The sequence below is a fragment of the Crocodylus siamensis genome, chromosome 11, assembly GCF_052110815.1.
Source record: "Crocodylus siamensis isolate JL-2025a chromosome 11, ASM5211081v1, whole genome shotgun sequence".
Classification (NCBI taxonomy): domain Eukaryota; kingdom Metazoa; phylum Chordata; order Crocodylia; family Crocodylidae; genus Crocodylus; species Crocodylus siamensis.
The window spans coordinates 51,331,718-51,347,029 of NC_143405.1; the positions used below are offsets into that span (position 1 = coordinate 51,331,718).

General features: G+C 44.3%; 1 protein-coding gene across 3 annotated transcripts in view; it reads left to right on the forward strand.

Annotated features, from left to right (window-relative positions):
* FGD5 (FYVE, RhoGEF and PH domain containing 5) overlaps nucleotides 1-15,312 on the forward strand; it is a 149,686-nt gene that overhangs the window by 70,657 nt on the left and 63,717 nt on the right. For all 3 annotated transcript variants that reach the window (XM_090022683.1, XM_090022685.1, XM_090022684.1), the window contains exons 4-5: nucleotides 8,953-9,011; nucleotides 9,127-9,157. In XM_090022683.1, the coding sequence (XP_089878809.1) occupies nucleotides 8,953-9,011; nucleotides 9,127-9,157 (90 nt within the window). The remainder of the gene's footprint in view (nucleotides 1-8,952; nucleotides 9,012-9,126; nucleotides 9,158-15,312) is intronic.

A 15,312-nucleotide genomic window follows, 5' to 3' on the forward strand; every position in this document is an offset into this window, starting at 1 on the left:
AGATCAATAGCATAACAGGGTAAAAATTATATTAAGGGGAGTAGAATCAGGCCCAGTGCATACGTGATGTGTCCTATGGCCATAGAAACTGAAAGCATTTTAGTTGGTTGCCTAGGGAAGGTGCATGTGTATATGGATCCAGTGCTGATCAAACTGAATGTGTAATCCCCAAACACAGGTCATGTAATATTCCATAAGGCTATGGGGTACCGTGGCATTCTGGATAGAGGAGAAGCCCTTAACGCTGGACTTATAATAAGAAAGCCCTGGAAATGAGTGTCCATGACCCTCTCTCAGGTGCCAGAAATAAGGGCACCGCAGAACAAGGACAGCATGTAGAGGAGACCTGTGTTGTGCACAAACGATAGCAGGCTAGGCAACATAGGGCTTGCAAAGAGCAAAGCAGCCACCATCTCACTGCTGCAGCATGTAAAATTGCCTTTGCCATTCCTTATCTTTCCACTGGATGGGATTGGTTTCCAGGCTCCATTAATCATTCTGTTTTGCAAACCTTTAACCTTCCTACATTGAAACGCAGACACACAAAACCCAAACACAAGCTGTATTTGGGAGTGCCCCAAGGATTTGTGCCCCATAAGGAAGTGACAAATTTAGACTGCTCTCAGTGGGCAGATTTTGGACTTGTATAACTAAGCAGATTCTCCAGGAGAGGTTCTTCTTAGACCACGGGACTGGGAAATAAGCCTGCCTTTCATTTGCAGCTCAGTCTCTACTTCACTGGACAAACAGGACTCCTTGCTCATCACTAGGTCTAATTTATGACCACCTAGAAACAGGTTACCAGCCAGGAAAACAGGAAGTTTGGCCACTGAAATGCAGCCCCCACAAACACACCTTCCAGCACAACTAGCAGGTTGGCAGGGTAGGATGTCACCGATAAACCATACACTACATATAACATAAGCATGTTAACACCTCATGAAAAAGGAGCTCTGTTATGAAGCGTTAATGGGCTCCTGACAGATGTATGAGCTTTTGGTAGCTTGTAATGCTAAGCATCAGCCACTGGCCATCATTTCCTCATTATTCATCGTGTTATTCAGCTCCCTGGCAAGCAACAATATAATATCAATAATATATGTATATTTAATGGACAGCAGTGAATTGTTGGTTTTATTCTTCCTGTCTGCAACTTTTCTTGTCTTTATCCATATGATGCTACCCAACCATAGATTGTTTCCATCAAGCCGATTGCACTGATGATAAAGAAAGGGAAAATAACTATATGGAGACTGTTAGAAGAGGACACTGCAGCTTTTTACTTCCCTAAATACTGGACAATAAGTAGACTAAGCAAACACAGAGTCCCACAGTGTGATGTGCTGCCTATGGTGGACTCTCTGTTACATTTAGGTCTGTGAGATATTAAAGTTAGTGGGAGTTCTGCATGCAAAAGTTTCACAAGATCAGAGCCACCAGAGCTTTAGCTTTCTACCTCACTCCGCAGTTTTTGAGGTGTGGGTCAGGCCCTTTGTCTTTGGTTGATATCTCAGAATGAACACACTTAGCCTGCTGATTCTTTAGCCTCTTAAACCCCTTCTTGGGCACAGTCTCAACTGTGCTTTTGCTGTCCCTGCTCTTTTTGATGCCATCTATAAACAGAAAGAGCTAGCTTAGGTGACGTTGAATCAACTGATTGAGCTAGCAATTATAGCGTGAAGTCATGCAGAAGACAAGGGAGATTTGCACCTTATAGCCTAACTATAATAGAAATGCATAAGCTTTCATAAGCTGCAGGGTATTTGATCAGATATTAATGTTTTTTGATGCTGTTTTGGAATCAGTTGTTTCTAAATCTAAGAGGAAATTAAAGTTATGCCAGTAACTGCTCCTAGAAGTGGTTTGCCATAAACTGGGAGTTCTTTTGGAAGAGTTTTTGGGTATGTGTTTAGAAGATTCATAACTTATTTTAGAGGTATTTGTTAAGAAGGGGTGATATGAAGGAAAACCTGTAAGCCAACCTTGTCATTGCTTTTTTTGCCTTGCAATCTCTCTCTGTGAAGAGGTGGTTCAAGCACTAAAAGCCTGATTGCATTTCCTTGGGTTGGACACAGCATGAGAACTGCTTGCTCAACAAGCCATGTACTGGCTGACTCCAAACCATGAAGGATGATAGAAATGGTGGAAAAGGTCTTTTAGATTAAATTATCTAATAAATGCTCCTCACTGTATATTCTCCAGTGTTTCATTCAATCCCATTTTAAATTACCTGGGAATGAGGATTCCCCTGGTTCTCTTTTGAGATGTTTTCACCAACTGTGAAAGAATTTACTTTCCCTCATATTTCAATGTAAGAGAAATGTTGTTATCATATGGGAACACCATCAATTGTTGACAGCAGAGTAGCCAAGGAGACATACCTATAGGCTGGGGAACTCCCTTCTCATCAGCACAGAGGCAGAAAGGGATCTTAGAGTCATTTTTGATTCCAAGGTGAACATAGACTGCGAATGCGAGGAAGCGGTCAGTAAGGCTAACCATACTTTGTCGTGCATCCACAGACAGGTCCAAGGAGGTGATCGTCCCCGTCTATGCGGCACTGGTCAGGCCGCAGCTGGAGTACTGCGTCCAGTTCTGGGCGCCGCACTTCAGGAGGGATGTGGACAACATGGAGAGGGTCCAGAGGAGGCCACTTGCATGATCGGGGGCAGCAGGGCAGGCCCTACAAGAAGAGGCTATGGGACCTGAACCTGTTCAGTCTCCACAAGTGAAGGCTGAGAGGGGATCTAGTGGCCATCTATAAACTTACTAGGGGGGACCAGTGTGGAATGGGAGAGACCCTGTTCTCCTGAGCACTACCGGGGGTAACAAGGAATAATGGCCACAAGTTGACTGAGAGTAGGTTCAGGCTAGACATCAGGAGGCGCTACTTCACAGTCAGGGCAGCTAGGATCTGGAACCAACTTCCAAGGAAAGTGGTGCCTGCTCCTACCCTGGGGGTCTTCAAAAGGAGGCTAGATAATCATGTGATCCCAGCATTCATTCCTGCCCATGGCAGGGGGTTGGACTTGATGATCTGCTCGGGTCCCTTCCAACCCTAGAAACTATGAAACATTCTGGTGGTGTGTCACAAACTTTTTGTGTGCCTTAGATTCTGGTGGAGATGAAGCAATTAAAGGCAGCAAGACTCTGCTAGGAGTAAAGCCAGAATTGCTGTCTAGGTCCAGTGTTTCCATCTGCTTTGCACAGGCAAACAGCAGGGATTGGAGTGCACAGCTACTGAAGCAGGAGCCTGGGAAGGAAACATTCAAAAGAGCTTCCCGCTGGGCTGAAGAGCAGTCAGTAAAGATCTCTAAAAAGGTGGCAGCTCAGTTGTGTTTTAATAATCACTTGGGCTTTGTTTTAGAAACTTGATAGTTGAAGGACCCGCACCCCCAACATCCCCTTATTCCCAGAAGCCCGTCTCCGGACACTGTCGTCAATCTCAGAGTTCATTTCCTGGTTAAGCAAACAGTAATTAAATAACACAAGACGGGCAACGCCTAGAGACACTGTCTCAAAACTCACCCTAGACAGGTCATGTGACACCCGGGGTCCCAGTGTTTTGTCTCTGCGCTAAGACATATTAATCACAAGTAGAATGACAAGCTGCGACAATCTGTATACACGAAGGGAGAGCAATGGTGAAATATACTCTCCTTCTTGGCAGCAAAGAGCCAGGCTTGTCAATAGAGGACGTGCAAAGTAGCCAGTATTGGGTTTGGTGATCCAGCAATAAAAGTCCCATTCAGTTGCTTTATTATGTCTGCTAGTCAAAAGGCAGGGAAGATAAAGCACTTAGAGTATTCTGGAGTTAGCTGTTGAAACTTGGCAGCTCGTATGTACCTACCCTGCATGATACGTGTCATCACTGGTCACAAGCAAGAGAGGAACAGGGTAACTTTCTAGAAGTGCTGGTAAGTTGTACACACAAAAGAATGCAAGTAAATATTCACTGTGATATAAAAGGTACCTGAAGAATAGTATGAATTATCAAAGGCAAAATGTAAGATGGCTTTTAGGGTAAATACATTTTTTATATCAAGTTCTCTTACTTAGCCCATGGAAGAGCATCCTAAAGGGAAGAGGTAGCAGCAGAAATGTTTGACACATGAAAAACTAGAGTGGATGAAGCAATAGAACAATACTGAGCTGGTAGCGCGATGGATTAGATGGCTGAATCCAGTGAATAATTTGATTCTCAACATCTTTTGATTGTCTCCTGATCAGATTAAACTAAATAGACTAAATCTGGGCAAGATGGGTCATTTTGTGCCTTCTCCATTCCTGAAGCCTCATTCTTCTAGCAGTGGTTCTGAACTTCTTCCACACTGTAACTCCATGGGCATGTCTACATGTTGCCCTATGGCGACATTGTTTCTGTGCCATGCTTTAGCACTTCCCTTTGGAAGTAACCACCTGTACTGCATCATGTGCGTGGTGCACGGTTAGTTTTAGCCACTACTTCGCTGTAGTGGCACTGTAAAATAGGGGATCGTGGCGCTACAGTGAAGTAGCTGCCGGTCACAGGTAGACTCATGTGATACCTATGTTGCCATAATGCACCATACAGTGACATAGCACACCGGTATTGTGACATACGTCTACATGTGTAGACGCGCCCCCTGAGATCTGTGCCTAATCCTCCTCTGGAATTATCACCACTAGGTCGAGACCCCACAAGCTTGTGGACCAGGCACCTGATCCTCTTCCTTGGTGAAAATCTTCCATTCCTTTCATTTATTTCATCAGTAAAAAAATAGATTTATTGCAACGTATTTTGAATAGAACTTGATTACATTAATAAAGGCAATTTTGGGACTCCTTTTTGAAGCTGCAGTTTTCATATTGCTCCAGGACCTTGGTTGTCATGGGTGACTTCAATTACCCGGACATCTCGTGGGAAGATCACTCAGCAAAATCCGAGCGGTCGCAAAGCTTTCTCTCGTGCGTGGATGACCTCTACCTGACTCAAGAAGTCTATGGGCCAACGAGAGGCAAAGCACTGCTTGACCTGGTACTGGCTGAGGGGGACGACCTAATCGGCGACCTAGTGATCGATGGGAAGCTGGGTGACAGCGACCACGAGCTGATCACCTTCACCATCCGCCGTAAAGCTGGCAAGTCAGTCAGCAACACAGAAGTCCTTGACTTCAGAAAAGCCAACTTTGACAAGCTCAAGAGGCTAGTCGGTCAGGCCCTTAGGGACCATGACCCCAGGGTGATGGGAGTTCAAGAAGAGTGGTTGCTCCTCAAGGAAGCGATCCTCAATGTACAAGCTAAATCTATTCCAACACGGAGGAAAGGCAGCAAGAAGGCACAGCAGCCCCCTTGGCTCTCCAGGGACCTAGTGGACCTCCTGTGGCTTAAAAGGAAAGCCTACAAAGGATGGAGGATGGGATTCACCTCCAAGGAGGATTACTCCGCGCTGGTCCGGTCCTGCAGGGAGCAAACCAGGAAAGCCAAGGCTGCAACTGAACTCCAACTAGCTTTGAGCATCAAGGACAACAAAAAGTCCTTTTTCAGATATGTGGGGAGCCGGAGGAAAAGCAAGGGCAACGTTGGACCCCTGCTAAACCAGATGGGGCAACTGGCAACTGATGCCCAGGAAAAAGCCAACCTATTAAATAGGTACTTTGCGTCAGTCTTTCATCAGTCCCATGGGATGCTCATGCCTGCTATGGGACAGGGAAATCTGGGTGAGGGGGATCCCCTACCCTCCATAAATGCTGACCTCGTGAAGGAACACCTTGAGAAGGTGGATACCTTCAAGTCTGCCGGCCCTGACAATCTGCACCCCAGGGTACTCAAGGAGCTGGCGAGCGTCATAGCCCAGCCCCTGGCATAGATGTTCAAGAGCTCCTGGCGCTCTGGTGTAGTGCCCGAAGACTGGAAGAAGGCCAATGTGGTGCCGATCTTCAAGAAAGGGAGGAGAGTGGATCGGGCTAACTACAGGCCCATCAGCCTGACTTCTATCCTGGGGAAGATCTTAGAAAAGTTTATTAAGGAGGCCATCCTTGAGGGACTGGCCCAGGCTAACATCCTAAGGGATAGCCAGCACGGGTTTGTTGCGGGTAGGTCTTGTTTGACCAATCTCATTTCCTTCTATGACCAGGTGACCTATCATCTGGACAAGGGAGAAGAGATTGATGTCATATATCTTGACTTCAAAAAAGCCTTTGATCTGGTATCCCATGATCACCCCTTTGCGAAACTGGCCAGTTGTGGCCTTGGCTCCACCGCGATCTGCTGGCTGGGAAATTGCCTCCGTGGTCGGACCCAGAGGGTTGTGATTGATGGCAGTCACTCATCGTGGTGCCCTGTGACCAGTGGGGTCCCTCAAGGCTCTGTCCTGGGACACATACTGTTCAACATCTTCATTAACGATGTGGACATTGAAGTCAGGAGTGGACTGGCCAAGTTCGCCAATGACACCAAACTTTGGGGCAAAGCATCCACGCCAGAAGATAGGCGGGTGATCCAGGCTGACCTGGACAAGCTCAGCAAATGGGCGGACGAGAACCTCATGGTGTTTAACACCGAAAAATGCAAGGTTCTCCACCTCAGGAGGAAAAACCTGCAGCACCCTTATAGGCTCGGCAGTGCTACGTTGGTTAGCACTGTGGATGAAAGGGACTTGGGGGTCATCGTTGACCACAAGATGAACATGAGCCTCCAATGCGATGCTGCGGCTAATAAAGCGACCAAAATGCTGGCGTGCATCCATAGATGCTTCTCGAGCAAATCCCGGGATGTCATTCTCCCCTTGTACTTGGCCTTGGTGAGGCCGTAGCTGGAGTACTGCGTCCAGTTTTGGGCTCCCCAATTCAAAAAGGATGTGGAGAAGCTTGAGAGAGTCCAGAGGAGAGCCACGCGTATGATCAGAGGTCAGGAAAACAGATCTTACGATGACAGGCTGAGAGACATGGGACTCTTTAGCCTGGAAAAGCGTAGGCTTAGGGGTGATCTGATGGCCACCTATAAGTTTATCAAGGGTGACCACCAGGATCTGGGGGAACGTTTGTTCACCAGAGCGCCCCAAGGGATGACGAGGTCGAACAGTCACAAACTCCTGCAAGAGCATTTCAGGCTGGACATAAGGAAGAATTTCTTTACTGTCTGAGCCCCCAAGGTCTGGGACAGTCTGCCAGCAGAGGTGGTTCAAGCACCTACATTGAACACCTTCAAGAGCAAATTGGATGCTTGTCTTGCTGGGATGCTATGACCCCAGCTGGCTTCCTGCCCTTTGGGCAGGGGGCTGGACTCGATGATCTCCCGAGGTCCCTTCCAGCCCTAATGTCTATGAAATCTATGAAATCTATGAAAATAACAAGCCTAACTTTTTGTAAAACAATCCTTACTTGTGTAATGAAAGTATGAAAACTGGAGAAATTTTAAAAGCATAACTTGCACTTTATCGTTTACTCTGATTTTCCCCCGTATGCTACTTGTGAGTAATGGGGATGGAAATCAAATTAGTTCGTTCCATTTTAGTCAGTTTCACAACTGGGTTTTTTCATGCACCAGTTACCACACTGCTAGATTCCCATCACTTTCCAGGGAATGTTTCAGCCTTCCCTTTGCTTTTTAAACTTTATTATCCTATTTCCAGCCTGACTTGGAAAGCACCAGAGATGTTGGAGGTAGAGATGTCAATTGTCACAAGATTATACATCCAGAGATGGAAAAGGCCTAGAGAATCTGGGGAATTACTGTTCACATTTCTCTTATCACAAGTGTGTAAATATTGGAGACAGACTTCTGCTGCAAGTTCAAATGTAATCCAAACTTTACCAAAGTCAGATGGCATTCAGATCTGGAACTTTAGACAGCAATGGATTAATGACACACCTGGCCTTTATAATTGATACCATTGATGTTGCCTGCTGAGAAGGAATTTCTGGTTTCCTATTAGTAGAAAGAGATATTTGTCTGAAATCAGGAGGAAGGTAGGGTGGGTGGAACCGTAGAGACTAACTGCTTCAGAGAGGCATAAGCTTTTGTAGGCATGAGTCTACTTTGTCAGCATCTGCGGTACACTGTCTCCTACAAAAAAGTATGCCTCTCTGAACCAGTTAGCCTAAGGTCCCACCCTGCCCTACCTTCTGCCATTTCCTATTGCATGTATCACTGAAAGCTACTTCCCTACTTTACTTCAGCTGCTAACCAAGTTGGTAGCTTTAGTATAAGATTTCTTTTTCAATAAAGGATTCTGTGCTTTTATCTATTTTGTGCCTCTAAAATGATTCATGAAATAGAAAGGAAGCACCATAATTAGCCTTTCGCGCCTCTAAGAACCATTGCCATTGCTTCTTTGGCAGGTTTCCGTGCCTTCTGAGATCTCTGCCAATTAAGCGCATGCCGCTGTGATCTCAAATGATGCTATTTGCTTTAATAACGTGCTGTTTGTTTTCCTGATATATTTATTGCAGTTTAATTTGGTCAATTTGTTTAGTGTGCAATAAAGCCCTTTGACTTCTTTGCTTCCACAGCTTGCACAGCAGTCAGAACTGTTTGGAATATAACTATATTTTAAGAAGCTAGCCCCTTTTTTCTTGCAAGTGAATGTAATGAACAAACCATATCAGCCCTGTCAGTCCTGAAATTACCTTCCTGCTGTTAGGATCTGTCTGTGTTTCTGCCAAATTTTGCGCCCATTGGAAATAATGGAGGTTTTCTTTCTGGCTTTGATAAGATAGGGCGTTTTAAACCTTGACAGCCTGTCAGCATTTACAGCCGTTAGCATATTACCGTTATTTATGTATTCATGTTTCAGTAGCCCCAGTGAATCCGACCCATGGAGCAGTGAGTTACGCACTACTCCAATGCAAAATAAATGTCTGGTCCTTGCCCCAAATACAAGGAACACATAAATTGAATAAGTTCTCTGGCTCTTACAGTTCTCTTTTGGAAGGGGAGATTTCCTAATGCCTGTGATTTTGTTTTCAACAGAAAGGAGGACAGTCCAGAGCTCACCTCATTGCCCAGGAGTTGATGTCTTCAGAAAAAACGTGAGTACATCATTATCATCTGGCTGTTATTTTGTAAATGCAGTTACACGCTCCACCCCTGCTTCATTCAGCATTAGCTTGGTGGCAATTAATAATGTTCTGTCTTTTTCCACAGATACGTGGAGATGCTCCGGCTGTTACATACAGTAAGTAAATCATTTTAATTGTTGAAACCTAATTACCCTCTTACTTAGCTATAATTTAGGAGACAGAAAAAGCATTTAAAAGAGTGAGGTGAATTCTGCTTGGAGTGGCTTACAGCTGCGAAGCACTTGCTGAGGCATTGCAAAGAAATCTGTCATTTGATAAACTGCTCTTTCTGTAGATGCCAGAAGTCTGGAGTTTTCATAGGAAAAGCCTCAGGGCAACGGCTTGTTTGCAGAGGGTATTTTTTCCTTTAAAGAACAACATTGAATGTGTAGGAAAGAGAAGGAAAGCAATTCAGAGGAGGATTGAGATATTATGATTGAGAAAGGAATGACATTTCAACATTGAGAAAACACAGGCTAAAATAACTGTGATATTTAGTGATCTGGCTTGTAGAGGGCCTGTGTCAATTAGCATTTGGTCCTGTTTGACTTTGCTCCCCCTAAGTCTTGCTTTTTGAGTGAGGGGAAAAACTAAACCCAGCTACTACAGCTAGACATGGCCTGATGCAAGGCTAGAGCAGTTACATGATAGATAAGGTCATGGCTACCTCAAACAGATGCAGGTAGCAGAGTAAAGTCAGTATGGGCAGAACTTGAGTTTTGCTCCCAGCATTATAGAAATTAAGGACCAAAACACCTAAGGAATCATCCCTGCCATTCCTGGCTAACACAGGACTGCTCTGTATTACAAATCCTCCAGTGTTTTGTTCACACTAGTTATGCGTCCCAGTCAATGGGGCTTCCACTACTACACAAGAAACTATTCCACAGTCTCATTCATATTTGAGAGGCAAGAGGAAATGGCTACCAGAGCTGTCTATAGAGAAGAGCATACCCACTGAGGAATAAACCCTTTGACAATACTAGATATAGCAGACAGTTGTCTTGATGGAGTTGGGGAATCAGTCAATGGAGGGAGATGTCTCTCATGAACTACCAAATGATGAGATCAACAGTGCACTGCTGTCTCCTTATTGTGTCTGTCTTGGGTAAGTTGCCAAAGCTGAAATAGGTCATCCCAGGCTTGGACAGCAGACTCAAAAGGAGAGCCACCTCCAGTGTGACCAACACTTTGCAGACAGTTGTTTTTTTAGAAGCTGGAGACTGATGGGCCTGCCAACTGGGAGCTGAACACTGCAACAGGCTTAACTGTTTAGTGAGAGTTTCTCATGATATGGAGAAGTTGGTAAAAACTAATTTAGTTCCCTGTCCTGTGTGCATAGGGGTTCCCACCAGAACAAATTCCAGTTCAGGAAAATGTACGATTTGCAGAATTCCCTATATAAGCGAGGCCTCTGTGTTACTGCTGCTGGGCTTTGTTCTCTGGAGAGAAAGAGGAGGAAGGCCACCTCGAGAGAACCTCTTATTGGCTGAATGGGCAACTAAAGTTCACTTCAGCCATAAAGCTCTGCACTGTAGACCTGGTACCAAGATGAGGGGTGGGAAACAAGGTGTACCTAACCCGACTCTCCTAGAAGAACTGAGAAAAGCAGCAGCTTGAACACAAGGGATATCAAGAGCAGAGTTCATCAGCTATGAGAGACAGGAGATGCTTTTGTTTTCAGAGCACTAGACTGGCTTGGTCTGCACCAGGTTGGTGGGAGGAAGACAGAGAAGCCTTCCTCTCTGTGTTGCACCACCATGAAGGGACAAGTCAGCCTCTGTCCTTTGGTCCTCTGCATTGCTAGATACAAAGCAGAGCAACAGCAGAGCTGGGTCCAACATTGGGAAAAACATATCCCACACCCTGGAAAAGGGTGTAGCTGACACCTCTTCAGCCCATGGTTTCTAAGTATCTCCACACTGCCTCGGGAATGTACCTCTGGGACAACGGGTTCCCTAATACATTGGAAGAATTCCATATAAGGCTCCAAAACTGAATTTGATGCCGAGGGCAGTGTTGTTGTAAATGAATTATTTGGGTGTTATCACAACACGCGCCAGCAAAAACTATTGGGGAAGAACAGAAAAAGTCATTTTTGTCTCTCCTCTCTGTGCTGGTAGTTGTGCCAGAGGACAAGGCTTTTGTTTTATGCCTATGTTAAAAGGCTTGGGTTTAGAAATGGTCATGCGGATTACCAATGGTTACCATTCCAGCTGGAAGGACTCCTAACCACTAGTAATCCATAATAAAAAGAACTCTCATAAAAATAACAGCTTTCACTGGTTAGGAGAAAACTCTGTTTCAGCCTAATTTTATCTACTTCAGCGCCACAACGTTGGCTCAAAGGCATAAGGAAATGAAAACAAAGAAGGGTTTCCAGATCTGGCCCCAAAGTTTAAACTACTTACTGTTCTCCTGTCAAGAAACTAGCATAGTTTCCACACAGCCAGTGTATATTGCAGAAACTGTGTAGCATTAACGGTAGGTTTGTTTGCCAATATTGAAATTATGTTTTAAGATGTGAGGGAAATTGGCCACGTTTTCATGATGATTAAAACATAAGACTTGGATCGGCTGGCTAATGTCATTACAGCCGAGAAAGGATACCTGTGATAGCCATGTGAGGATGCTGGAAGAGTTTCTGAGTTCTCATTAATTTCATGTGGAGACGCTCATTTGGTTTCAATGTAAGTGTTGGGTTTGTACCTGAATGTTGTATGAAATGATCTTCAGCTGGGATTTCATTGTCTTTCTTGCCATCCATTCATTCATGGAAAAAATCCTGAAGGATTCATTATGTGCGTTTCCCTTTGGGCTTTATTATAGCAATTTTTTTTTTAATGTACAGCAACAGGGGAAGAATTTTACATTTAGATTTCAAATGCAAGGTGTGCCCACACCAAAGCCTGGCACCCAGACATTTTTAACAACTCCAGATGGGCTTCCAAACTTTAGGGTTCTCTTGTCCCCCTCACCATCTCCATTTCACTGAACCGATCCCAAGCCCACAAGTTTGATGTTAAACTTGCAGCTGTGAGCAAGCTCAAGTGGTGAGATGTTTCAGCTGAGTGTTTTAGTTAGTTGGCATTATTTCCTTTTAGTAACATTGCACACAAAAGCCACATTAAAATATTATGAAGGTTATAAAGTCAAACACCCAAGGGTTGAGAAAAGCCAGAATTAGTGCATCTACATCTCACCTTGGTCCCAGCTGTCCCCTGATCATAGTGTTCATCCCAGGCAGTAGCCACAGAAAAAAAATGACTGTTCCTGTTCTTCCCAGGGTGAAGTGCCATCTCCTTAGCTTTAGTTTGTGGCATTTGTTCACACTGGAAATGTGCCCCTCCATTATTCATAAAAATATCTACTCCTTTAAAGTCCAAAGACTGTAGGTGACTGTTGTCAGTGGGAAGCTATTAGTTTGGGTTTAGCAGTTACCTCTTCATTGGTTCTGTGGATTCATTTCATGGCTGTGAAGAGTTCATGGATAAGTGGATCCTTGAAAGAAACAGCACAAGAAAGAAGGGATCTGTCAGAAGAGGCTTTTCTCTCACTTGTTGGTCATTAGTTCAAATCCTCCTCAGCTTAGTAGGCTTTGAAAGTTACTGTGAAATGAGTTTGGTGGTCTTATTTCTGTCCTCAGTGCCTAGGTACTTACTCACAAGCAAACATCCTCACAGTTAGCTTCTGCTGCTGCTATGTTTGTTGGAGATCACATCAAGGTGGCACTCAAAATGACTAGACAGTGGGGATGCTCTGACTGCTGCCTGTTATACTAAACATGTTCATGTTGGCATTACCTTATCCTCCCCCACTGCCATTTGGTTTTTATATCCACATGCTGTTTCTTGTCGTGGATTAAGACTGTGAGATTAAATGAGCAGGACTGGTCTTTTTTGGTACCATTGGGTCTTCTCCCTTGACTGAGGCCTGAGATGTAACCACCATGCAAAAATAAAGTAATAATAATGGCTAAGGCATAGTCCTCTTTATGTATTTAAATATGGTTGGGAATGGCTAAGCCTGCTGAAAACATTAGTCTGCGGTGTACCACAGGTTGGAGCAACATCACATTGCACAGCTGAAGAGGTTGCAAATAATCTAGCGTGTACAAACCCTCACAGCTACCTCAAGACATGCAGGTACTGCCCAAGGAAAGAGGAATGGAAGGTGCCCCCAAGAAATCTCAACTGAGATAAGCTATTCTTGCTCATTTTATTATCATCCACTCGCTCAGCAAAACATTTTGAAAGCGCTATTTTTAAAGTCTGATACTTTTTTTTTTTTAAACAAACCTGCATCTCAGTAATAAAAACTAAGAACCAAGCCACACCCTGGGTGTTTTTTTGTGGAGGAAGGGTTTTGTCTTAAGGCTGCAGCGGGAGCATTTTCCATATCATTTCCAGCCTCAGCCGGGGCTGTGATTCGTTCAGCATAACAGAATCTGTTTGGCCTTTCAGCAGTGAGTTTAATAGATTGATTGATTGCCAAAATGATGACATTTCCAGACGCCCACTCTGCTATTGAACTGAAAGAGTAGAAACATTGTGTTAGCTCTGTATCAGTTGGCATGGTAGTCACGATAATGATCTGAAGGTTGAGTTGCTGTTTGGCCTACTCCAAGGTAATGCAGTTCTCCGGAGCATGTTCATTAGAGGGCTCACACCAGACCGAATAGGCTGGTACTTCCGCTTCAAAGATGCCCTTAGACTCTTGGTAACTGGGCACTCTTTTCCAAAATGTTTATTTGCCTTCCTCACCACTTCCACAGTGACTTAGATCTATTAACATATTTATGTAATCCAAGTTGTATTTGGCTTCTTTTTTCCCCTCCTTTTACATTTACTGCAGAAATGTTTCACAGCCAACTCTTTCTCCTTCCCTAAAAACTCTACTCCCCGCTTGAAGGAGTAGGAGACTAATTTTTGTTTGGACTCTCTCCTTCGACCAGTTTGGTTTTACCCAACAGAGTACACAGCTCCCACCAGCCAAGTCTGTGAAACATGGAGACTTTCAAGAAACCCCACTATTTCAAGATATCAAACTGTAAGGGAAATTTATGCCTTATATATTTTAAGGTGCAGCTAGATTTGGGGGTTTGATTTCTTGTGACTTGGAGGGGCTGGTTCTAAAAACTGAGTTCTGAGATGAGGAGAGGGAAGGGTCTAGAAATTAAAAACAACCAACCAAAAAAACCCCCAAACCCAACTCATCAATTTCTGGACAAAAAAAAGTCTGACCCTAAACCCTGAATGACCCAATGATATCTTAATCACTATTAAAATGGAAAAAGTTGGAAGAGATCATCTAGTGAGTGACTGGATGAGGCATTTTTTTTTCTGCCACAGATTTTTGGAGACCGTTCCAAGTTCTGTTGAACCAATCAAGTGATTATTTTCCTAATGAAATGCTTTAGTGAATGGGGAAGCCTGTCTAAATGAAGAGCTAGTTTGCCCGCTATACTGTGTGAAACCCTTGACAAAAGCATAAAGAGGCAGAGTGTCAGGGAACAATAGTCCTCACTTTCATTAGGCTGAATGTTTTTTCCCCTTATTTATTTATTCATTGTTCTCCTCATGTGCAGTGGGAACATAATTCGGTATGGGCTGGAGAGCTTTTGCAGTGGGAAAGCTAAGGCAAAATGGCTGTCAGACCATTCTGTATATCCCTTTTAAAAAAAAAAAAAAATCACACTAGCACACTTGGCACCAGGACAGTTTCCTGGTAACGAGCCCCACTAATAGAGCATTCAAAACGTGCACACTTCAGCTTGCCAGTTCTTGAATTCATTGCAGCATTTTGGATGAGAGAGAGCGAGAGAGAGTTGTGTGTGTGTGTGTTGTGTGTGTGTGTGCATGCGCTGAGGTCAGGGTCCCTGACCTAGATTGTACCCAGCAATGGCAGGATAAGAGACTAATTGTGTCTGCTGCAATAGTCAGAATTTCCTGCCGTTCATCTGGCATTGTCTGTGCTGGGCTCAGTAATGAGACGTTTCAGAGGATCACTGCAGTGGAGTGCATGGGTCACTCATTCTGCCACCATAGATGGGCTGCTTTTTAATTTAGAGGTGCCATTTTCCATTTCAAGACCAGGAGGGAAGTTGATGGGCATAATGAGGATGCCCCAAAGTGCCATCCGCAAGGCAAATGTGCCTCACACCATAATGGGAGGAAGCCCAAGGCTGCTCTCAGTTTTAACATGAAGATCTGCTCAGAATACAATACAGATGCTCAGAATAACTGGAGCATTGCATCCTGTAACATGCTGG